Raw genomic sequence first — 26524 nt, forward strand, 5'->3', positions numbered from 1 at the left:
ACCATGCGTGAACTACCCCAAACAGCCAAAAAAAAAAAAAGGCTCGGCACAGGAGGGGGAAAAGGACTGGCAGCAAAGGGATTAAAGAACAGTAACACATCATAAAGCATTACAATGTTCAAAACATATAAACCTCCAGTGCATGTATTCATCCTCCTCTTTTATTCGCCAATCATTCAGATAAGTATTTCTATTATTTTATATATAATTAATTTATGCTTTATCATTTGTATATACTTTTCCTGTGTCATGTAATGCTTTCTTTTACACCCTTCCAATTTTTGGATGGGCTTTGGGTGCTCTTTGAGTATTACTGAAAATTTTCTAGTGAACTGGACTCATCATATTTATTTATACATAAATAATTAACCGCTGTTCACACAGCTAACTGCTGTGCTAAAGAAGTTAATCTTCAGGTTTGGAATTTGTTTTCCGGCATTATTTAAACCAGTATTTTTTCCTCAGGCGGGTTAACGCATCTATTAAATAATTTCCGGCAGGCCATGTGTTTGACTCCTGCTCGGAGCACATTCACGCAGTTTTGAAGGCTGTTCCCGCGAGCTTCTGCTTAGTGAGTGCCGCAACTATCTGGTGGCTCATATGTGGCCTTTCCACCTCTGAAACTATTTTGGAGGTTGCCCGGTGGTGTCGGGCATCAGAGCGTGTTATTAGGAAACGAGGCCTACGCAATGACTGAGACATTAAGGCCCTCATTGTAACATTGGCAGGTGGCGGAGGCCGCCTGCCAATGTCATTCCGCCATCAGGCAACATGGGCGGCCTGAACCCCGCCAGCCCTAATTTTGAGTTTCCCACTTGGCCGTCGGATGTGTGGCACCTCCCCCGCCACACACACACACACCTCCCCCGGACACCACAGAGACCGTCACCCCCCCCCCCCCCCCCCCGAGTCCCTATTTCTGCCAGCCTTTCCATGGCAGTGTAAACTGCCATGGACAGGCTGGCGGATGGGGACTAGTAATCCCCAGGGCAGTGCTGCTTGTAGCGGCTCCGCCACTGTCATAATGTGGTGGTCGGACCGCCACGACCACAGCGGTTTAACCGCCACCGTGACCCTAGCGGTCATAATGACTCCCTCAGTCCTCCGTTTGTTTTTTCATTTCAATCCTGTACAACTCGCTTGAGAAGACGTGTTGCCTGGCAACCACTTTCAAGCGGTAACACTGCAGTGGCCCTTAAACAAACTTCTGATTAGTTTCTGTTTTTGTAGGCTGACAATTTGTAAAATAAAGTTTTTTGTTTTTTAACAGCTCTTGTGATACAGGAGCCCCATCTTCTGGAAGGAAAACAGAGTTACTTGTCATTCAGAGCCTTTATTTTAAGGAAAGTGAAAAAAGGTTCACTCTATCATTTTAATGTCTTCATAGCTTTGGTATTATTTATACCATTTGCTATTTTTCCATTAAGATACAGTTTTTTTCTGTTGCATAATCAGGTAAAATGGAAAGCTTTAACCCCCAGGCTCATCCTTTGGGTGACTTTATGGGAGAGTCTATCAAGAGGTTTTTAGAGGAGGAACCTAGGTCCTCAGTTAGAGAGGCGTTGGACGCCACAGAGGCCAACAGGAAGAGAGACACCCTTGCAGAAGATAATTATTTTTCCTTCTCTGATGAGGACTCCCCTTTAATCTCTGACCAAAAAAAAAAAGGTTTCTCGTAAGAACAAACATTTGGAGAAGGCACAAAAACAATATCTACAACGCAGATAGCCTGAGGGCTATAACAGAAAATGAAGAGAGCACCTTCACAGAGCGCAAAGAAAGGTTGCCCATAGCAGCACGCTACGGAGAAGTGACCTTCCTGGTACAACAGAGTTGCGGGACAGTATAAATTCTTCTGAATAGAATACAGATTAGGAGGACATGAAATGGGACCAATATGTATTTGACCCACACAAGAGCTGTGATTTTTTGGGGAGTCTGGATAATTATTTTAAGCAGACATCTACCTCTACAAAGATAAGGGAGCCACTCGGGGGGAGAGATGCTTAATCCCACTCGCAATGCGGAGTAGTGGCCTAAGGACCATGTAAGTAATTAAAGCTCTGAGTCAGAAAGTCCTTAGACAAGGAGACCCATAATTTACTTTGGGTGAGTGTCCAAGACTCTCTACGGACAATAAGATGTCTATTACTCCTAATGTGGACCCGGACCTAATAACATGCTTGTTTAAATTTGGTAAGGATCCTAAGAAGGGGACTGAAAAGTGCCTGAAGCAATGTCAGGCTAAGGTACTTGATATTTTGGCTCCTCTCACCAACATTCTTGACAAGGCCAAAGAGGTCAGGAGTAAGAATGGCAGAGTAAATATAGAACTGTTGAGGGGTTAGGCACAACGTGCCATTTGTATGCTAGGGAATGCTAGTGCAAATCTTATCACAGAAAGACAAAAAGCTGTCCTTATGAGAATGAATCCCAAGGTGGCTGATCTGTCCAGTAGAGAGGACATGGTGGGATCCGAAAGGGCTCCTTTTTGGCAAGAGTTCTGTGAAATCCTTAGGGAAATATGTATCAACATTCACTGCTTTCAGTAAAGCACAGAATAATATGCAAAGAGTCTTCGTCTCCAAGGCTGTTTTTGGAAGGGTTGACAGGAAAAAGGGTCTTTCAAGTCTCAATACTACAATCAAGATACTAGAAACTACCAGAACTATGGTAGGGGCTACCACTCCAGCGCAAACTTCTATCCCTAGAAAGGGAGAAACTCAAGATCCCGTGGTGGAAGATCAAGACCTGCGGGCTCAAGATCACAAGGTGAGGTGTTGTGCTTCTTCCCAAGTAAAGATTGGGGAAGGTTAAGGTTCTATTATCCACAATTGGGAGAAAATTACAAGAGATGCTTGGGTTTTTGAAACGGTCACTGGTTACAAAATAGAGTTCTGGGAGACACCAGTACAGGTCAGACAGTAAAGGTAATGGGCCTTGAATACAGAGAAGATGGCTATGATAGTACACAGAGGTGGCCCAGATGCTACAAAAAGGGGCTTTGATTCGTATCCAAGAGCCAGAAAGGTGTCCTGTCATAAACATAAGAGAACTGAACACATTTCTGGTTTACAGACATTTCAAGATGGAAAGGATCCATCCTTTAAGAGACATTTTGCAGACAAACGATTGGTTAGTAAAGTTAGATCTCAAAGATGCAGATTTCATGATTCACATGCATGGGAACAATCAGAGATATTTACGTTTCAGTTGGAGAGGTGTGCTCTATCAGTTCATCTGCCTCCCTCTCGGGGTGTCTTCAGCGCTGTGGTGTTTCACCAAGATACTACGTCCAGTGGTAGCTTTTCTCAGGGAAAATGGCATCCGATTAATGATTTACTTTGGCAATATTTTAATCATGTCTCAAGACAGATTAGAACTTCTGGAACATTTGAAATTGACAATCAAACTCTTTATGAGTCTGGGTTTCCTAGTGAATGCAGAGAAGTCCATCATGGTCCGCACTCAGAACCTAACATTTTCTAGGGTTCCAAGTAGATAATCTTTTGTCACAACTGTTTCTCCCGCAGAAGAAAGTAACAAAGATAAAGAGAAGAAGAGAAGAGTAGTTTTGCCAAAGACCAAGATCTTTAAAAAGGATCTTGCAAGAGTGTTGGGCCTTTTGTCATCTGTTCAGGCAGTTTCCCTTGGTTCCTTACATTACAGGGGGCTGCAGAGGCTGAAAACTTGGGGCCTAGGGAAAAAGACTTGTGATATGGGGACTCTCTTTCCCTATCAACAGATGCTCGAGAGGATCTGGAGTGGTGGTTAAAGAATCTGGAGGTATGGTACTGCAAGACCATCTTTGGAAATGTTCCCGACTTTGGTCTTGAAATCAGATGCCAGCAACCTAGATTAGGGAGCATGTTTGAACAGTTTAGAAACAGGTGGAAGATGAGCCAAGAAGGAACAGTTACCCCATATACATTTCTTGGACATGTTAGCAGGGCCGAATGCTTTAAAGAGTTTCAAGGATCTACTGGCAAAAAGTGTTACGCTGATTCGTCTAGACAATTTCACAGCAGTGTCTTATATAAACCGCTTGGGTGGTTCGAGGTCAAAGGCTCTGGCGGACCTGGCAAAACAAATTTGGTATTTTTGCTGGAATCACAAGATTGTTTTGAGAGCATAATTAATTCCAGGCCTGCAGAATGTAAGGGCAGATTGGAATTCCCAATACCTCAGAGACTTCAGTGATTGGAAATTGAATCCAGAGGTTTTCAGTCTCATTCAGAGAGTTTGGGGTCCAGTTAAAGTATATTTGTTTGCAAGCAGATTGACTTACCAGGTTCCCAAGTACTTCAGTTGGAGGCCGATCCGGGGGCAATAGCAGAGGAAGCATTTCTGCAGGATTGAGGAAAAAGGAGAGGTTATGCCTCCCCCCTCCTTAATTCAGAGAGTATTGATGAAAGTAAGATCAGAAGGTTGCAGCATTATTCTGTTAACCCCCTTTTGAAAGTCTCAAATTTGGTACCCAGGGGTGATGGAGCTCGCAGGGGCTTTTCCCCAGCTGGTCCCCGTGTCTCTAGGGTTTCAGATGGATACAGACAAAGGAGAACATCCTTTGATTCTAGAAGGGAAAGTTAATCTTCTTGTTTGAAAGATATTAAGGGTATGGGTAGATATTCTGGCTACTCAGGAGAAATGAAAGGACTATTGGATGAATCTTGGGACTTTGGAACTAGGAAACGATAAAGGGGTGTTTGGAAGAAATGGTGTAGTTGGCGCATGGAAAGGGTTTTGATTTGATGGAAGCTCCTGTACCTGAGGTAGCCAATTACTTTGTGTTTTTATATAATCCAGCACTCACATACAGGACCATTAACTGTTATAGATCAGCGATTTCTGCTGGTCCTGCTTTAATCAATTATGCGACTGGCATCGACCCTCTAATATGAAAGGTGATGAAAGGTGTAAGAAAAAGGAGACCTCCTAGTGCTCATTATGAATCACTTTAGTACCTTACTTTAAAACAGATTTCCATGAAGTTAACTACTTTACGTTGCTCAATTTCATTCAGAAAGGTATCTGATGTTAAAGCGTTAGAAATCCTGAACTGAGTTTTATCCAATTTTCCATGAATGTGAGAAGCTATGTGTGGTGAGTTGTATGAAAATTTATGAGAACTATGTTAAGAGTTTAGAGCGAATGGGGAAAATTGCTTTTGTTGTATGTTAGACCTTACAAAATAGTGTCTACAGCTACGTTAGCCAGATGGGTGCGTTCAGTTATGAATTAGGCAGTTGTGGATCGGGGTCGTGGCCGGCAAGATGGCCGACCGGCAGCACTAGAGAAGGGCTCCCTGGGCCCCCACGGACCCGGCGGACGGGTCCTGGAGCCCCCCTGGATGGGGGGTGGGAGAGGTGGAGAGCAAGTAGAGCCCCGGCAGCCAAAGTAAGGGCATCGTGCCGTGGGGGAGCGCATGTGGTGAGCGCCTGACCCCAAGATGTTGGCCGCAATCGCAGGAGCTTTTTTTTAAAAAAAAAAGAAATAGTCAAAAACGACTGATTGCGGAGACAGCGAGGCGCAGTTTAGAGGGAGTGACCCAGTCAGGGGGGGCCTTCGAGATCTGGACTTAGTGGTGCCCTGGTGCCATAACACCCCCTGGCACCTCCTCCCCCCACCCCCTGCATGAAGCTGGAGGTGCCCTCCCGTAGGCCTGGAGGCCCATAATAGAGACTTGAATCCTGCAGGTTGTCGGTCCCTGAGTAGCCAGTGGAGGACGCTTGGGCTGCCGGAGGCGGACGGAGCTGCGCTGAACATGCGAAGGTAGCTGGGAACCGTCGCTGGGCTCGTCCTGGTGAGGCATCCCCTTCTGCAGCGGAGTTCCAACTGGGTGGCCCTGTATCGACCGGATCCTGGAGTGCAGGACTGGCTGGTGGTGGGACGGACGCACTGAGCGAAGGACGATGCCTGCGCTGCTACTGCCTGTGCCAGTGTTCGCCCGGTACTGATTTGGTGAGGCAGTCGAGGACACGAGGTTCGACCACCGCGCTGCGCCTGGTAGTGTGGTGCACAGCACTGGGAGTATTCATTTGTAGCGGAGGCCTAGTTAGGTGCGCACCACGGGCAAGGATAGAGCGAACAAGGGAACGCGGCAAACACAGATGGATCAGTACACAGCGCAGAATGCAGGAGCGAGTCTGCAAAAAGATCACGCCAGCCCATCGGAGAAGGGAGTAGAGCCCACTGGGGCGCAAATCCTGGCTGCTATTGAGTCATCTTGCTGGGCACCGTAAACTCAGATTGCGGCCATAGCGGTAGATGTCAACCTGCTGAGAGCCGATTTGAGGGTAGTGGCAGAACGATCGGTGGCCACTGAGCAAAAAGTGACTTGCATGCAGTCTGATGTGGACATGCTGAAGACTTCTATGGCCCTCCTCGAAGCTCAAACACGCAAACTGGAAGCCCGTGTCGAAGATGTGGAGGGTAGGGCGAGACACTGTAACCTCCGTGTAGTGGGCAGCCCTGAGGGAGTAGAGGGGGCGAATGTTGAGGCCTTCTTGGAAGACTGGATCCGTAAAGTGTTGCCTGCTGCCCCACTGTCGGCTGTGTTTGTGGTGGAGCATGTACACCGGGCCTTGGCACCGCCACCGCCGCCGGGGGCCCCTCCGCGTACGATCATAGCCAAGGTCCTTAACTATAGAGACCGCAATGCAATCTTGCAAGAGGTGCGCAAACATGGAGCTACTACATTTGAGAATCACATTATCAATTTTTTCCCTGACTACACCAGGGCGGTGCAGCTCCATCGACAGTCCTATGTTGGTGTTAAACATAAGTTAAAAGACCTAAGCTATACTTACATGTTGTTGTATCCAGCCAAGTTGAAGGTTCTTCATGCGGGCTGTGCACATTTCTTTCAATCTCCTGAAGCAGCGTGGGACTGGTTGGAGAGGAATGATGGGACAGGAACGCCGGAATCCCTGCAGGGGGGAGAACGGTGGGAGACTCTGAGGGCCGGCGGAAGTGCGTACTGCAGCGTGCAGAAGTACCGGACGCCATCGTGCCAGCCATGGAAGCAGAGTGATCGTACGCTCGGACGGTACTCTGAGTCTTCAGCGGAGGAGGCAGGAGCGTGAGGAGACTAAACTGTTGGTGTAAACTATCACGTCGGAGGTGTCCTCGCGAGCCGGATCCCCGTGTCGCGAGTGGTTTGTCTTCGGAAGGCGAGGCTGAGGTCACCTGAATGATATACTGGACATTTTGTTATGGTCAGAATCAAGTACTTTGGTTCGAGGATGATGCTCTGAGGCTTCCCTCTGTTGGCTCTCCTCTGGCTCTATGGCCCTTTGTTTTTCTCCTGTTCACTGCTGCCTTTACGTGCTGGGGATGCGGGGTCTGGGTTGGCGGATGGTCTGGGGCCGTGGCAGAGTGGTGCGCTTGTGAAACCCCCCCCCTAGTTGTTAGTTCACTTGTTGGGAACAGTGCGAGTGTGAGCCGGACGATTGGTGAGTGCTGGGAGCATTGCAGTGTAGTTCAGACCGGACTCTGGCTATCGAGCGGGAGCGGCAATTGGTCCCCACTTCTGGGAACGGGAAGTGATAGCGGGGCACACACATGATTGGGCAGACACTAGTTGTGGGTGGTGTTTACCCGGGATGGGACGGGGGAGTGTTGTGTGGGTTCTAGTTGGTGGTGGTACTTTGTTTTTGACACTGTGAGCGTTGTGGGCATCCTCCCGTTGAGAGGGTATCGGATCATCGGGGTTGCGCGTGCGCCGTGCCTCGGGTGGTGTTGGGGGGGGGGGGGCGCTGCATGTGGGTGGGGGGCAGTCGAGCACTGTAATGAACCAAGCGGTGTGCAACAAAATATGGCTGGTACCCTGACACGCATAGTTACATGGAATGTTAGAGGACTGAACTCCTTTGTGAAGCGCTACAGAGTGCACACTTATCTTAAGCGGCTTGGCGTGCATATTGCGCTCCTACAGGAGACGCATTTGATAGAAAGTGAAGCGCAAAAAGTGCAGAAAAAATGGAGGGGCAGTTTTACTCAGCGACTTATTCCTCCTACGCTAGGGGAGTCTCTGTTTGGATTGCTCCCAGGAGTCCCTTCACATTAAGAAGCCTAAAAGCGGACGTACAAGGCCGATACATATTCTTGCACAGGGTATTAGATGGCCAGGAGCACTGTCTGTTGAATATTTATGCCCCTAACACTGATGATGCGGGGTTCTATCATCAGCTCCAACAGGAATTAATATCTTACGCAGGGATGCCCATTTTGGTAGCTGGTGACCCCCCCCCCCCCCGAGTCCCTATTTCTGCCAGCCTTTCCATGGCAGTGTAAACTGCCATGGACAGGCTGGCGGATGGGGACTAGTAATCCCCAGGGCAGTGCTGCTTGTAGCGGCTCCGCCACTGTCATAATGTGGTGGTCGGACCGCCACGACCACAGCGGTTTAACCGCCACCGTGACCCTAGCGGTCATAATGACTCCCTCAGTCCTCCGTTTGTTTTTTCATTTCAATCCTGTACAACTCGCTTGAGAAGACGTGTTGCCTGGCAACCACTTTCAAGCGGTAACACTGCAGTGGCCCTTAAACAAACTTCTGATTAGTTTCTGTTTTTGTAGGCTGACAATTTGTAAAATAAAGTTTTTTGTTTTTTAACAGCTCTTGTGATACAGGAGCCCCATCTTCTGGAAGGAAAACAGAGTTACTTGTCATTCAGAGCCTTTATTTTAAGGAAAGTGAAAAAAGGTTCACTCTATCATTTTAATGTCTTCATAGCTTTGGTATTATTTATACCATTTGCTATTTTTCCATTAAGATACAGTTTTTTTCTGTTGCATAATCAGGTAAAATGGAAAGCTTTAACCCCCAGGCTCATCCTTTGGGTGACTTTATGGGAGAGTCTATCAAGAGGTTTTTAGAGGAGGAACCTAGGTCCTCAGTTAGAGAGGCGTTGGACGCCACAGAGGCCAACAGGAAGAGAGACACCCTTGCAGAAGATAATTATTTTTCCTTCTCTGATGAGGACTCCCCTTTAATCTCTGACCAAAAAAAAAAAGGTTTCTCGTAAGAACAAACATTTGGAGAAGGCACAAAAACAATATCTACAACGCAGATAGCCTGAGGGCTATAACAGAAAATGAAGAGAGCACCTTCACAGAGCGCAAAGAAAGGTTGCCCATAGCAGCACGCTACGGAGAAGTGACCTTCCTGGTACAACAGAGTTGCGGGACAGTATAAATTCTTCTGAATAGAATACAGATTAGGAGGACATGAAATGGGACCAATATGTATTTGACCCACACAAGAGCTGTGATTTTTTGGGGAGTCTGGATAATTATTTTAAGCAGACATCTACCTCTACAAAGATAAGGGAGCCACTCGGGGGGAGAGATGCTTAATCCCACTCGCAATGCGGAGTAGTGGCCTAAGGACCATGTAAGTAATTAAAGCTCTGAGTCAGAAAGTCCTTAGACAAGGAGACCCATAATTTACTTTGGGTGAGTGTCCAAGACTCTCTACGGACAATAAGATGTCTATTACTCCTAATGTGGACCCGGACCTAATAACATGCTTGTTTAAATTTGGTAAGGATCCTAAGAAGGGGACTGAAAAGTGCCTGAAGCAATGTCAGGCTAAGGTACTTGATATTTTGGCTCCTCTCACCAACATTCTTGACAAGGCCAAAGAGGTCAGGAGTAAGAATGGCAGAGTAAATATAGAACTGTTGAGGGGTTAGGCACAACGTGCCATTTGTATGCTAGGGAATGCTAGTGCAAATCTTATCACAGAAAGACAAAAAGCTGTCCTTATGAGAATGAATCCCAAGGTGGCTGATCTGTCCAGTAGAGAGGACATGGTGGGATCCGAAAGGGCTCCTTTTTGGCAAGAGTTCTGTGAAATCCTTAGGGAAATATGTATCAACATTCACTGCTTTCAGTAAAGCACAGAATAATATGCAAAGAGTCTTCGTCTCCAAGGCTGTTTTTGGAAGGGTTGACAGGAAAAAGGGTCTTTCAAGTCTCAATACTACAATCAAGATACTAGAAACTACCAGAACTATGGTAGGGGCTACCACTCCAGCGCAAACTTCTATCCCTAGAAAGGGAGAAACTCAAGATCCCGTGGTGGAAGATCAAGACCTGCGGGCTCAAGATCACAAGGTGAGGTGTTGTGCTTCTTCCCAAGTAAAGATTGGGGAAGGTTAAGGTTCTATTATCCACAATTGGGAGAAAATTACAAGAGATGCTTGGGTTTTTGAAACGGTCACTGGTTACAAAATAGAGTTCTGGGAGACACCAGTACAGGTCAGACAGTAAAGGTAATGGGCCTTGAATACAGAGAAGATGGCTATGATAGTACACAGAGGTGGCCCAGATGCTACAAAAAGGGGCTTTGATTCGTATCCAAGAGCCAGAAAGGTGTCCTGTCATAAACATAAGAGAACTGAACACATTTCTGGTTTACAGACATTTCAAGATGGAAAGGATCCATCCTTTAAGAGACATTTTGCAGACAAACGATTGGTTAGTAAAGTTAGATCTCAAAGATGCAGATTTCATGATTCACATGCATGGGAACAATCAGAGATATTTACGTTTCAGTTGGAGAGGTGTGCTCTATCAGTTCATCTGCCTCCCTCTCGGGGTGTCTTCAGTGCTGTGGTGTTTCACCAAGATACTACGTCCAGTGGTAGCTTTTCTCAGGGAAAATGGCATCCGATTAATGATTTACTTTGGCAATATTTTAATCATGTCTCAAGACAGATTAGAACTTCTGGAACATTTGAAATTGACAATCAAACTCTTTATGAGTCTGGGTTTCCTAGTGAATGCAGAGAAGTCCATCATGGTCCGCACTCAGAACCTAACATTTTCTAGGGTTCCAAGTAGATAATCTTTTGTCACAACTGTTTCTCCCGCAGAAGAAAGTAACAAAGATAAAGAGAAGAAGAGAAGAGTAGTTTTGCCAAAGACCAAGATCTTTAAAAAGGATCTTGCAAGAGTGTTGGGCCTTTTGTCATCTGTTCAGGCAGTTTCCCTTGGTTCCTTACATTACAGGGGGCTGCAGAGGCTGAAAACTTGGGGCCTAGGGAAAAAGACTTGTGATATGGGGACTCTCTTTCCCTATCAACAGATGCTCGAGAGGATCTGGAGTGGTGGTTAAAGAATCTGGAGGTATGGTACTGCAAGACCATCTTTGGAAATGTTCCCGACTTTGGTCTTGAAATCAGATGCCAGCAACCTAGATTAGGGAGCATGTTTGAACAGTTTAGAAACAGGTGGAAGATGAGCCAAGAAGGAACAGTTACCCCATATACATTTCTTGGACATGTTAGCAGGGCCGAATGCTTTAAAGAGTTTCAAGGATCTACTGGCAAAAAGTGTTACGCTGATTCGTCTAGACAATTTCACAGCAGTGTCTTATATAAACCGCTTGGGTGGTTCGAGGTCAAAGGCTCTGGCGGACCTGGCAAAACAAATTTGGTATTTTTGCTGGAATCACAAGATTGTTTTGAGAGCATAATTAATTCCAGGCCTGCAGAATGTAAGGGCAGATTGGAATTCCCAATACCTCAGAGACTTCAGTGATTGGAAATTGAATCCAGAGGTTTTCAGTCTCATTCAGAGAGTTTGGGGTCCAGTTAAAGTATATTTGTTTGCAAGCAGATTGACTTACCAGGTTCCCAAGTACTTCAGTTGGAGGCCGATCCGGGGGCAATAGCAGAGGAAGCATTTCTGCAGGATTGAGGAAAAAGGAGAGGTTATGCCTCCCCCCTCCTTAATTCAGAGAGTATTGATGAAAGTAAGATCAGAAGGTTGCAGCATTATTCTGTTAACCCCCTTTTGAAAGTCTCAAATTTGGTACCCAGGGGTGATGGAGCTCGCAGGGGCTTTTCCCCAGCTGGTCCCCGTGTCTCTAGGGTTTCAGATGGATACAGACAAAGGAGAACATCCTTTGATTCTAGAAGGGAAAGTTAATCTTCTTGTTTGAAAGATATTAAGGGTATGGGTAGATATTCTGGCTACTCAGGAGAAATGAAAGGACTATTGGATGAATCTTGGGACTTTGGAACTAGGAAACGATAAAGGGGTGTTTGGAAGAAATGGTGTAGTTGGCGCATGGAAAGGGTTTTGATTTGATGGAAGCTCCTGTACCTGAGGTAGCCAATTACTTTGTGTTTTTATATAATCCAGCACTCACATACAGGACCATTAACTGTTATAGATCAGCGATTTCTGCTGGTCCTGCTTTAATCAATTATGCGACTGGCATCGACCCTCTAATATGAAAGGTGATGAAAGGTGTAAGAAAAAGGAGACCTCCTAGTGCTCATTATGAATCACTTTAGTACCTTACTTTAAAACAGATTTCCATGAAGTTAACTACTTTACGTTGCTCAATTTCATTCAGAAAGGTATCTGATGTTAAAGCGTTAGAAATCCTGAACTGAGTTTTATCCAATTTTCCATGAATGTGAGAAGCTATGTGTGGTGAGTTGTATGAAAATTTATGAGAACTATGTTAAGAGTTTAGAGCGAATGGGGAAAATTGCTTTTGTTGTATGTTAGACCTTACAAAATAGTGTCTACAGCTACGTTAGCCAGATGGGTGCGTTCAGTTATGAATTAGGCAGTTGTGGATCGGGGTCGTGGCCGGCAAGATGGCCGACCGGCAGCACTAGAGAAGGGCTCCCTGGGCCCCCACGGACCCGGCGGACGGGTCCTGGAGCCCCCCTGGATGGGGGGTGGGAGAGGTGGAGAGCAAGTAGAGCCCCGGCAGCCAAAGTAAGGGCATCGCGCCGTGGGGGAGCGCATGTGGTGAGCGCCTGACCCCAAGATGTTGGCCGCAATCGCAGGAGCTTTTTTTTTAAAAAAAAAGAAATAGTCAAAAACGACTGATTGCGGAGACAGCGAGGCGCAGTTTAGAGGGAGTGACCCAGTCAGGGGGGGCCTTCGAGATCTGGACTTAGTGGTGCCCTGGTGCCATAACACCCCCTGGCACCTCCTCCCCCCACCCCCTGCATGAAGCTGGAGGTGCCCTCCCGTAGGCCTGGAGGCCCATAATAGAGACTTGAATCCTGCAGGTTGTCGGTCCCTGAGTAGCCAGTGGAGGACGCTTGGGCTGCCGGAGGCGGACGGAGCTGCGCTGAACATGCGAAGGTAGCTGGGAACCGTCGCTGGGCTCGTCCTGGTGAGGCATCCCCTTCTGCAGCGGAGTTCCAACTGGGTGGCCCTGTATCGACCGGATCCTGGAGTGCAGGACTGGCTGGTGGTGGGACGGACGCACTGAGCGAAGGACGATGCCTGCGCTGCTACTGCCTGTGCCAGTGTTCGCCCGGTACTGATTTGGTGAGGCAGTCGAGGACACGAGGTTCGACCACCGCGCTGCGCCTGGTAGTGTGGTGCACAGCACTGGGAGTATTCATTTGTAGCGGAGGCCTAGTTAGGTGCGCACCACGGGCAAGGATAGAGCGAACAAGGGAACGCGGCAAACACAGATGGATCAGTACACAGCGCAGAATGCAGGAGCGAGTCTGCAAAAAGATCACGCCAGCCCATCGGAGAAGGGAGTAGAGCCCACTGGGGCGCAAATCCTGGCTGCTATTGAGTCATCTTGCTGGGCACCGTAAACTCAGATTGCGGCCATAGCGGTAGATGTCAACCTGCTGAGAGCCGATTTGAGGGTAGTGGCAGAACGATCGGTGGCCACTGAGCAAAAAGTGACTTGCATGCAGTCTGATGTGGACATGCTGAAGACTTCTATGGCCCTCCTCGAAGCTCAAACACGCAAACTGGAAGCCCGTGTCGAAGATGTGGAGGGTAGGGCGAGACACTGTAACCTCCGTGTAGTGGGCAGCCCTGAGGGAGTAGAGGGGGCGAATGTTGAGGCCTTCTTGGAAGACTGGATCCGTAAAGTGTTGCCTGCTGCCCCACTGTCGGCTGTGTTTGTGGTGGAGCATGTACACCGGGCCTTGGCACCGCCACCGCCGCCGGGGGCCCCTCCGCGTACGATCATAGCCAAGGTCCTTAACTATAGAGACCGCAATGCAATCTTGCAAGAGGTGCGCAAACATGGAGCTACTACATTTGAGAATCACATTATCAATTTTTTCCCTGACTACACCAGGGCGGTGCAGCTCCATCGACAGTCCTATGTTGGTGTTAAACATAAGTTAAAAGACCTAAGCTATACTTACATGTTGTTGTATCCAGCCAAGTTGAAGGTTCTTCATGCGGGCTGTGCACATTTCTTTCAATCTCCTGAAGCAGCGTGGGACTGGTTGGAGAGGAATGATGGGACAGGAACGCCGGAATCCCTGCAGGGGGGAGAACGGTGGGAGACTCTGAGGGCCGGCGGAAGTGCGTACTGCAGCGTGCAGAAGTACCGGACGCCATCGTGCCAGCCATGGAAGCAGAGTGATCGTACGCTCGGACGGTACTCTGAGTCTTCAGCGGAGGAGGCAGGAGCGTGAGGAGACTAAACTGTTGGTGTAAACTATCACGTCGGAGGTGTCCTCGCGAGCCGGATCCCCGTGTCGCGAGTGGTTTGTCTTCGGAAGGCGAGGCTGAGGTCACCTGAATGATATACTGGACATTTTGTTATGGTCAGAATCAAGTACTTTGGTTCGAGGATGATGCTCTGAGGCTTCCCTCTGTTGGCTCTCCTCTGGCTCTATGGCCCTTTGTTTTTCTCCTGTTCACTGCTGCCTTTACGTGCTGGGGATGCGGGGTCTGGGTTGGCGGATGGTCTGGGGCCGTGGCAGAGTGGTGCGCTTGTGAAACCCCCCCCCTAGTTGTTAGTTCACTTGTTGGGAACAGTGCGAGTGTGAGCCGGACGATTGGTGAGTGCTGGGAGCATTGCAGTGTAGTTCAGACCGGACTCTGGCTATCGAGCGGGAGCGGCAATTGGTCCCCACTTCTGGGAACGGGAAGTGATAGCGGGGCACACACATGATTGGGCAGACACTAGTTGTGGGTGGTGTTTACCCGGGATGGGACGGGGGAGTGTTGTGTGGGTTCTAGTTGGTGGTGGTACTTTGTTTTTGACACTGTGAGCGTTGTGGGCATCCTCCCGTTGAGAGGGTATCGGATCATCGGGGTTGCGCGTGCGCCGTGCCTCGGGTGGTGTTGGGGGGGGGGGGGCGCTGCATGTGGGTGGGGGGCAGTCGAGCACTGTAATGAACCAAGCGGTGTGCAACAAAATATGGCTGGTACCCTGACACGCATAGTTACATGGAATGTTAGAGGACTGAACTCCTTTGTGAAGCGCTACAGAGTGCACACTTATCTTAAGCGGCTTGGCGTGCATATTGCGCTCCTACAGGAGACGCATTTGATAGAAAGTGAAGCGCAAAAAGTGCAGAAAAAATGGAGGGGCAGTTTTACTCAGCGACTTATTCCTCCTACGCTAGGGGAGTCTCCGTTTGGATTGCTCCCAGGAGTCCCTTCACATTAAGAAGCCTAAAAGCGGACGTACAAGGCCGATACATATTCTTGCACAGGGTATTAGATGGCCAGGAGCACTGTCTGTTGAATATTTATGCCCCTAACACTGATGATGCGGGGTTCTATCATCAGCTCCAACAGGAATTAATATCTTACGCAGGGATGCCCATTTTGGTAGCTGGTGACTTTAACTGTGTCCTAGATGGAACCCTAGATAGGGACCCACCGAAGATGAATACTAGGTCACAAATGACTGCCAAATTGCAGATGGATATGAGAAATTTAAACTTTGTGGATGTGTGGAGGGAAATGTACCCTACCTCTAGGATATTTTCGTGTTACACGCCCAACCATGGGGCTTATAGCCGCCTGGATCGATTCCTCCTTGCCAATGACGGATCGCTTGACGTCCGCCGAGTTGCTTATCAGGTGCGGTTCTTATCGGACCATGCCCCTCTACTTTTAGAATGTGAAACACACATACCTAAGCCTGCGTTCCCCCTGTGGCGTCTGTGGCCAGACCTACTGGGCGATCCTGAATATAAACAAGACCTCCAAGGTGTCTTGCGGTGCGTGGCAGAATTGTAGAACTCTGGGATAGACTGGATAATTATGTCCACCGGAATTATAGGCTGCGGCTGTATGGAGAGGGGGACCGTTCGGGGCGTATGTTGGCTTGGCTCCTCCGTCCCGTTCCCATCATCCAGATGCTCCGTGGTCCTTCTGGAGAAAAGATTTTGGGTCAGCTGCGGGTGAATTCGCACCTGTGGGAACACCTGCGGACTATTTATGCCGCACCATGTGGTGTCGATGTGACCCGGATACGGGAGTACTTGGATGGTATGCGGATACCTCGCCTTACGGAGGCCCAGTCGGAAGAGTTGGAGGGGGGAGGTGTCCTTGGACGATCTGGTGGAGGCGTTGGAAAGAATGGCGTCTGGGAAAGCGGCAGGCCCGGACGGGCTACCAGTCGAATTCTATCGAACATATCCTGCTGTGATTCTGCCGCAACGGTTGAAGATGCTTCATGGAGGCGCAGGGTGAGGGCCTTCTCCCGGAGAATATGTGGGAAGCATTGATAGTCATGCTACCGAAACCTGGGAAGGCGGTGGACAACCCGGGCTCCTATAGACCGTTAGCCATGTTAAATGTTAATGTTAAATTGTTGGCCAAGGTTTTAGCCTCTCGTTTGAGTCGAGTGGTGACGAATTTGGTACAGAGTGATCAATGCGGATTCATATGAACATACGGCGCTTAACACATATACTACACGAGACCCGCGACTCCACGTTTCCTGCAGCTCTGGTGGCTCTTGATATGGAGAAAGCCTTCAACACTTTATCCTGGGAATACTTATGGGAGGTGATGCGTAGGATGGGTGTAGGCCCCATCTTCCTATCCTGAGTGCGTCTTTTATATACAGCACCTCAGGCTAGAGTGCGTAGGGAGCAATAGTGTCGGAGTCCTTTACTATTGAACAAGGCACACAGGAGGGGTGCCCCTTGTTGCCACTGCTGTTCGCGTTGGCTATGGAGCCTCTGGCCATACAACTAGGCTCTGGGTTGGATGGGTGGGGCACCCATGTGGGGACAAGAACGCATATAATATCACTGTATGCTGATGATGCCCTGGTGTATTTCACGGACCCGGAGCAAGCGGTCCCCCTTTTGATGGGCATGACGGACATCTTTGGGCTGGTATCGGGCCTCCGAATCAACCGGCACAAAACGGTTTTATTTCCGATGGCAGATCTGTCGACATTGGAGGCGCCAGAGCTACCCTGTTCGGGGTTGTCTTGGGAGACTGAGTCCTTTACCTATTTGGGCATTTGAGTGACTCACTCCCCACAACTGCAATTTACTCTAAACATGGGAAGAGTACTGGAGGGTCTCCGCATCTCTGTTCAATTTTGGACCTCTCTTCCATTGTCGGTTATGGGTAGAATTGTACTTAGCAAAATGATCATTCTCCCCCGATGCATGTTTGTCATGAAGAATTCCCTCTGTGAGCTTCCTCTCTCATTATTCGGGCAACTAGATAGATTACTATTATCCCTAGTCTGGGCGGGCAGGCAATGCAGAGTCCGCATGGAACTCCTGAAATTGGACCTGGTCAGTGGGGGTCCTGGATTACCAGATCTCTACCTCTATTACTTAGCGGGGTTCCTGCAGTACGCAGTCCGGTGGTGTGAGGACATTCCTAATTTGGAAAAGGATTTGTTGACTGGCTCCGTAAGTGTGGAGCGGCTCCCGCACATCCTAATGGGGGGGCTCCAGGGTTCCCCCTATCTGCTAGAACAGGTGTCGAGAGCTTGGGAGAGTGAGGTTGTGAGGGTTATACGCAGGGCCCCGTACGCGTGCCTGCTTCTGCTATGGTGGATTCGGCCCTTTGCCAAAGCCGCTTAGGTGATGGATTTTGCTAAGTGGTGCACAGGGGGTTGTAATAATGTGGGTGATTAAACCACAATGGCGCGTTTATTACAAGGGAAGAAGCGGAGTCCCTATTTGGAGTGGGCCGGGGCAGTTCCTACAGTATGCGAACATTTTGCGGACAGATAGGGAGATTTGGGCGACATTGCCAGAGGAGCCAGATGAGTCCCACCTCCAGGTGACCCTTCTTGACCCTGGGGGTGACCGTGGTCTCCTTCTCCCAAACTTATAAAGCTCTTAATAAGTGATAGACTAACTGTGACGCATAGAAGCAGGGGCTGCTGGGAAGCTGACCTGCGTGTAGCACTCACAGACAGGGAATGGAATAGAGCCTGTTCGCTGGTACAGGATGTGACTAACAATGCTCGATTTAAGCTGACGCACTTCTATTACTTGCACAGAGCATACCTCACACCTCAGCGCCTGAATAGAATAGCCCCCTCAAGACCTGACAGCTGTGGCCGTTGGGTGGCGCCGTCGGCTTCATTTGATCATATCGCATAGGCCTGTGGCTCTGTGCGGCCCTTTTGGCGTCAGGTAGTGGAGGCGCTCTGGGAGGTCACGGCTGTGCGAGTGCAGGTAGTAATGAAACACTGTTTACAGGGCCTGCTCCCTGTCCCCAAGAAGGGTCGTAAGAAGCGTATTGCGATTCGATGGGCTAGCCTGCCCTCCCCCCCGCGGCGTGCTGATTGGCTGACTGATTTGGCTGAATGGGCCACCGCAGAGGAATGTAGCCTGCTTAGGGTGCGAGTGGATGAACACGCTGACTGCGACTTGGAGCTCTGTGTGCGAGAGAGTGGAGGGGAGGACCCCTTAACAGACACTTCCATCTGCTGAGCTTTGGATATAGTTAGTCCACTCTTGGAGAGAGGTTGGTGGTTGTAGAGGCAGGGTTGGGAGTTCTGAGATATCATGGTAGATGTGACTCCAGGGCTGGCTGCTGCTGTGGGAGTCGTCACAGATGGAGCTCCTCCTCATCCTGGTCCCCGAGTTGTATATGGGCTGTTTTACAGTTGCCCTCCTCGGGCGTTCTCCCTGACTCCATTTCCCCCCCACCCCCGAACCCCTAGCCGTGTGTGCTTGATGCCTTCGATGTCATATGGGCATTGTTGCACGATTTTCCGATCTGTTGGTGCTCACTATACTCACAGTGTTCTATCTGTTTGACAGTTGATGTATTGAAATGCACTACACTAACTGTGTAGGAGTTGGCACCACTAATTACTATACCCAATACATTTGTGATGGTTGGTTCGACCTAGTCTAGTACTATAAATGTTTACTTTTCTGTGCCTACTTGTCAGAGCACAATGTATGAGCCCGGGTGGGTGACTTCGAACGGGTGCTGCCATTGGTTGGGCGACTGACTGTATTTTTCCTTCAATGTAAGATGCTATAATGTAGTGCATAGTTATGTGTGTTTCTTTCTATGCATAAATAAACAAGTAATTTTTTTTTTACAAAAAGCAGTTGTGGATCTTTCAAGGTTTGGTGCCCATTCTTCAAGAGCAGCAATGGCTAGCAAGGTGTACTGGGCAGGTGGTTTGTTACCCGAGATCTTGAAAGCAGCAGACTGGTTGAACGTCAATACTTTTGCTAAGTTCTACTTAAGACCTGTTGAGCATGTAATTTGTGTGGTGCTTGACAGCTTTAAGCATGCATAATGGCAGCCTCTGGTCTTGTAATGAAGTGGCGATTCTCCAATTAAGATGCAGAGAGAATCTTGATTTCATTAAAGACTACGGAGGCTAACATTATACCACCCTCCTCGCCCTATATGGGGAAGATGGAGGATATATATAAAAAAAAAAAAATGAAAAAAAAAAAAAAAAAGTTAAATATTTCTGTATGTTGTTAAGGATTATAAAGAAAAGTTTAAATTGTACTGGATTGTTAATCTTTTTTCTTGACCCATTATTTGTATATGGATTAATTTGGAGTTTTTTTATTTCCATACAATACTTTATAAAAATGTTACCTGAAAATGTTATCCTGTTTCGTTACAGCCTAAAAGAGGAGGATGAGTACATGCACCGGATGTTTATATGTTTTGAACATTCTAATGCTTTATGATGCAAGACTGTTCTTTAAAGGGCAGCATGTTTGGCCAGCAATAAAAGGTTATTACATAATGTTAGCCTCTGTAGTCTTTAATGAAATCAAGATTATCTCTGCATCTTAACTGGAGAATCGCCACTCTCATACTTATGGAATAATGTACTTTAAGGAAGTTGGCCATTGCTCTGTGAGCTCCAGCTGCAGTGCCACGGCTGATACCCACCACTAGGATGAAATGCATACAACAGCAAATTTAGTGTTCCTACCTAGTCCACTAAGTGAGACGCCCAGAAACACTCTTCCTGGGCAAACCAAGAAAACAAAGATGACAGTAGTTTGCTTGAGTAAAACAATGAACTCTCCTTCCAGGTAAGTCGAACTCCGAAATTCTACGATTTATGGATTGTAAACAGCTGACTGGAGGGACGTTTCTGCCCTGATCGTTCTCAGATCACTTGTGGCATACCACAGGCTTCCATCGTAGATCCAGCACTGCTCAATTTGTATTTGGAGTCCCTGAGGACTGCGATAGAGGAGTCAGTAGGCTCCATCTACCATATCCCATTCATCACATTATGGAGAGAATACTTATTATCAACACAAAAAAAAGACTGAATTTATGCTACTATCCTGCAACTGAAGTTTAACTTTGACAAAGAATGTTTCTGTGAGCTCGATATTGTTGGTTTCACGCTCAAAACTCTCCCCAAGGTAAGATGGTTGTTTTTTTTTGTTTGATCAGCACCTTCCTATCAGCACTCAAATTGATCGTTCATTAAAGAAAATGCCAACATCTCTCTTCACTCTATAAAAAGGAGTTACTATTTCTAAACAAGAAAGGCTTTTGCTCAGTGGTGCAATCATTAGTGATTTATCAATTTATCTTTGGTAATGCTGCCATGACTGGACTTTAACAAACCATATTAGCATCCCCCAAAAGCTTTGTTTCATTCAGCAGCAAGAGCACAGTCAGGAAAGAAAAAGCTGGCCACATCATCCTGGTGCTAAAGGACTCCACTGTCTCACGTTTGAAGCTGGAATTAGTTTCAAGCGGTTTGTATCATATTCAAGGTGAGACATTCCCAACAGCTTTCTTAATTAGCTGCTTCTTTGATCAAACATGATAAGAGGCCAGTTTAGAAAATCCCCAGTAGGTAGATGTACTTGGCCCAGAAAGCTATCCATAATGCTGGAGTATGTAAGTTACTGTAGCTAATCTGGTTTTGACCAATATTTAACCTATCATTTGCCAGACCAGTATCCGGAAAGGCTCTTGGTACATGCATCCACATCACATGCATCACTAACTTGGCTCAAGCCAGTCCTTCCATACCTATGATGGCAAGTATGAACAAAATCCAAACATGTGTTGGTTAATGTCCCAATAAAATATATCCTTACCTCTAGCCTCTGATTCTGATCTTTTCCCAGCAAGTCTCGCACTTCTTCATTGTAAATTTCCAAATAAGAAACTCGGACCAAAAACCTGAAAGAAAAGAAAAAAAAATTGATTACATTTTCATATTAAGGACGTACAACAGTTACGTATCAGAAGTCAATTTCTATGCTCATTAGTAATGGAATATCAGTTTCACCATTCTTGCAAATTGGACTGACATTTTTTATTAGACTATGGAAAAACCTATATTCTACAACACTGAACTCATTGCACAACACCCATAAGGATAAGGCATACCCAGTCACATGACAATCAACCACCATGGTTTAGCTAACATTGAGGAATGACGCATAAGAGGTAGATACATGGTCCTGCACTTCAGGACACAAAATAGTGAACATGGGAAAGGATTGTCAAGTACAGGTGAAATGCAAATGCACCTCTTCTTGCACAAGCATCCGTTGTTTGACACAATATTTACAAGTCATGTTTTGTATTTTTAATCATTGTATATCATCACAGAAGAAGTATACATTTTCAGGCCCACAGGAGAAATGCTCACTCTAGCAACATACAAGAGGTGTCTTGAAGAATATCAGGCCCTCACAAAAAATACTATTTACTGGGTTTACCGTGTGTCTCCTTCCGCCTTTGCAATATGCCCAAATACATGAGCAAAGGAATTTGGAATTATCCCCCGAAGTTCTGGAACTGCCCGAACACCTTCCATTGTGAATGTTTTTCCTGTTCCTGTTTGTCCATAAGCAAAAATTGTGCCTGTTACGGTGAAACAAACTACTGTTAGTGCACTATAATACAGTATTAAAACAATAGTGAAACGGAGGCTCTGGTTATAATAATAATAATACTAAGTACACCACAATGGTGTGTATCCGCCATGGCAGAATGTGGAGAGGTGAATGGTAGGTGGAGCAGGGAGTAAAACAGAGGGTGATGAAAACAAAGAAAGATACTAAAAAGGGCTACTATTTGTGGCTATGTATTTCCTCACTATTAACAAAATTAGCAAAAACGGCCTCAAACAATTTTTTGCTTTCTAGTATGGATACTCAAAGGAAAATCAACTCCACCCACAACATTTTACGCAAAGCACCATACCTAAAGGTCACTTCTTATCTCTATACAACATTTATCAAAAAGCAGCCTACAAACCACAATGAACGTGTACTGTACTATGGACAGGCCATGTGCATTATGCACATGCAATCATGTTTTAAGTGTTATATGATACACCTGATCTAGTCCCTAAATGCCTGAAATGTTTTTGATTTTATCAGACAAGTCCTTAAAATGTTTGTACTAGTAATAATTTAGTTATGTAAGCAACACTGTTTGAGATGTTAGAACGAGTTTCTTACAAAATTTTGGTAGCTGTGGAAAGAGAAATCGCTTCATATTCAACACAAAAGTAATGAATATTTGAATCCTACATATGTATTATAGAAAGAGAGAGTGCTGCAATGACAAAACATCCCGCTACCTCAGGATGTCACCTAAGTTTTCAGCCAGATGGCCTTAGCTAATATTAACCACAAAGATATTGCACCAGAGCACTCAAATTCAATTATACATGAGAGATCCACAGTTCTCTAAGTTTCCTTGCTAAAACATGATTGTATTGTTTAGAACAAGCTGAAGAAAACAAATGATCTCTATGACCAGCAAGTGTTTCATCCGAACGGGCTTTCTCAAGGCTAATGTGGAAAATTTCAGAGACAGACGTTCAGTATGACAATCAAAATAATGTGATCAACTGTGACTCCAAGAAACAAGTGTTAGAGACCAGGTTGCCAATGTCCGCGGAGTGAATGGAGAATATGATGCCAGGAAACATGGAGGCTGTACAGATAATTTGTTTTCTTTAGAACAAGCTGATCAATACAATCATGTTTTACCAATGAAATCTTTGTGAACTCTAGATATGTCACTTCTAATTGAATTTGAGTGCCCCCATGTAATATTTTTACGTTTGAACATTTATTTAGTTTGATACGCCTGGACGAGAACTGCATGTCTGCAAAAAGTGGGCACGTTTGCTTCCACGAATTATGTGACATTTTAGTTATTTATTTTTTGTAATTCTGCAACATTCATGATGTTCCAAACATTTCTGAGGTTTAAAATATGTGGAAAAAATGCAAAAAGTTTGTTCTACAAAAAAAAACTAAAATGTAAAAACCTAATGGAAAATCTATTTGTGTTACATAACCCACGGATGAAGTCCACAAACTTTGCAACTTCCAGAAAAGTTTCTAAATGTATTTCAATTCCACACAACCCTCACTAGAATGTCCAATCTGAGGAGTAACACTATTATTTCCTGAGAGGAGCTTAGTTCTCTCCTTTATCAGTAACAAGTTTAGAAGAACATATTGATCTACCTTTATCTGTCTGAGTCTTTGGCACCACCGGCTACCAGAGCAGGCTTCTCAAATGAGAAGCTCGCAAGTTACTCATAGTTCTCCAGCTGTTTGTAAATTGCTCTCCTGTGTGCTGCACCGCCTACTGAATTAGAAGCTTTTGCTTGGCTGAATTAATGTATGTGTACCAAAATTGAAAGCCATGCATTTTTCAGAAATCATAAGCTGATGATGGAGAAAAAAGACTGAATTCCCAAAATATATTTAAAGCTGATGTTTGACTGATAAGTCCTGTGGCATTGGGGAGACATTACTAATAATATTGCCTTTGGGTCAGAGGTACTGCAGCTATGGCTGATATGCATTAACCACAACACAAAGCTGGGTTAGCACCAGTTATATTATTAAAGAGAAATATCTTTCAGAAGTAGCGGTGCCTTGAATTTGCGAGGGCTGAACAAACTAATAAAACATGCGTAAGTCCCTGTACTTCTAATTTACACAATAAACAAGTTGAATTGCGACCACTGTTAGGATCAGATTCAAATAAATTAATATTCAAATACAACCAATAATGGTCAGGGTTAAAATAAATATACGAAGCATATGATCACTAAACAATAGCAAATATAGCGGTTTCACTTTATGTTTTGCACTTATAAAACGGTCAACTGATGGACTTTATGACGATATCAAATATCTTCCTCATAACTCAACTTCCCTGTTAATCTTTTTGTTGCATCTGAGAAGTAGCCCGCTGATAAAGAAAATAAGTGGAACCTAGGTTTTAAACACAGAATTTGTAATGCAAAAAATATAAGCAATGTGTGCTTGGTTATAATCCAATCAAAGTTGTTCTCTAACATTCACAAATGATTGGGTGCAGCATGGTGAATATTACTGCCCCGTGGCATTAGGGTTTCAAACACTTTAGAAAAGCAAGGCACAACCCTCAGTTGTAAGTGAAGGGCTTGAAAAGTCAAAGTTTTACTTATCCACATTAAAGACTTTAAAAGTCTTCCCTTGATCTTTTTAAGAAAGCATAATAACTCTTCTACATTACTCACTCAATGCCAAATGAGACTGTTAATGGGATCTTCTTCTTGAACACACCTAATGCATGTCTGAGCTGTGTTTTAACAAAAACATGATATATCAAAACGATACCAAAGCTGAGAACACTTTAACAGAGAGGTACTGGATAAGGTAATTCAGATTCTGCAATTCCTTAAAACCCAGTTATTTGTAAGTGAACACAAGTTACAATTTTTTCTTTTCTTACATTTTACTACTTTCTTTGCAACCTTTTAGGGCCAACATTTTGGATTTGCCTTTATTAATGTTTAGATAATTAGATTGTGCATAATTGTATAAGGCACTAAGGCCTCTTAGGAGGCAGACTGGAGACCAATCCAATATTATGTAGATGTCGTAAAGTAATAAAATCAAACTTATATAGCAGATGTCTGTTTCGACTGGATGAAAATTTTCAAGATGAGCAGAGTTTAGTTGGGGACCAATTATTGTTAGTTTATTTGAACAATGAATTGGATCTGGTGCATGAGCAGCACTAACAAGTAAGCATTACGCGCAACGTAATAAAACTGATCTAGACAACGCTGAGCTGAGGAGATAACCTGCTCCCAGAAAACAACGGACCTACATACTGTACAGATAATCTGAGCTATTTATACTTCTACAGAGACCTATAGGCTGAATATGCTGAAGTGCAATCTTACAGGGGGCCAATTGGACACGATGAATCACTCTTCCATCACAAGAGTCTGAAGATATGTGGATGGGTTCCTTAGTCAACTGACAGTCCTAGCAGCAGTCCTAGCAGCTCAAACCAGATTAAAGCAGATTGCTTGGTACAGTAGAAAATTACTCTGGTTTGTGGATTTTATTAGCCAGACTTCAATCGAGAGGGTCTACGTTTTCAGTGTGATCTAGGGCAGTGGTGTATACTAGTGGCCATGGTATGGCATCAACTATTCAAGGCCATCGCAAGGGAAAATTAAATACAGTTATGTGCTTATTCAGTGTGCCTTCGCACATCTACTGCAATAAATACCACATTGGACTAATACATCTATGGAAGTGCTTGCTGTCCTGTTTCAAGAAAGTACCATCACTAAAACCATCACACTACAGTTGCACACCTTCATCACAACTGCAAATCTAAAACTCCAAAGTTACACTTCTAACGAAGCACTAGAACTGCACATCTACAACAACACTGACAATACAGCTACATTCAAATTCCTGCAGCAAGTGAGTTGCTGGTGTCCAACTATTCTCCCCAGCCAGACATAACTACACCATACAAGACAGTAATCCAATAAAGATAAACCAATTGCAAACTAAGCTGTTTGTTGCTTTCTTGCTACTAAAGAAAGGGGCATGCAGAAGATGTCCTATTAGATAAAAGTGACTGGTTCAGACTTCACAGGTGAACTACTCAAATGAGCTCTTGTTGATGTCCATGAAGGGATTACGTGCCCTTCATCAGAGCTTAGTGTGTGCCATAAAATATCCTACTCCATATTAAAGAAAATAATATTATTGTATGTGATCAGTTGGGCCATTTGAGTTGTTTCTAAGGCCAAAAATGTTTTAACACATTTATACTAAGGTGCAAGACTGTCATATTGTGGTGTGCTTACAATAAAGTTACTAGCAGTGTATGTAAAGCATAACCTCCAGCAGTGGAGTCTCAATAATCATTATGTAATCTAAGAATTTACTTTGCCAGAGAGAAATCCATACAGGTTAAGTGTTTCAGCCTTCGATGCTCCCTTAATTCCAATGAGTCTGTGGATTTACTTCATCTTCCAGATTTGAATATA

At 45.6% G+C, this 26524-nt stretch overlaps 1 protein-coding gene across 3 annotated transcripts in view; it reads right to left on the reverse strand.

Annotated features, from left to right (window-relative positions):
* Positions 1-26524, reverse strand: part of KIF3A (kinesin family member 3A) — a 224141-nt gene that overhangs the window by 180113 nt on the left and 17504 nt on the right. For all 3 annotated transcript variants that reach the window (XM_069221976.1, XM_069221977.1, XM_069221978.1), the window contains exons 3-4: positions 21927-22071; positions 21297-21381 (exon numbers count right to left, since the gene is read on the reverse strand). In XM_069221976.1, the coding sequence (XP_069078077.1) occupies positions 21297-21381; positions 21927-22071 (230 nt within the window). The remainder of the gene's footprint in view (positions 1-21296; positions 21382-21926; positions 22072-26524) is intronic.

The sequence above is a fragment of the Pleurodeles waltl genome, chromosome 3_1, assembly GCF_031143425.1.
Source record: "Pleurodeles waltl isolate 20211129_DDA chromosome 3_1, aPleWal1.hap1.20221129, whole genome shotgun sequence".
Classification (NCBI taxonomy): Eukaryota; Metazoa; Chordata; class Amphibia; order Caudata; family Salamandridae; genus Pleurodeles; species Pleurodeles waltl.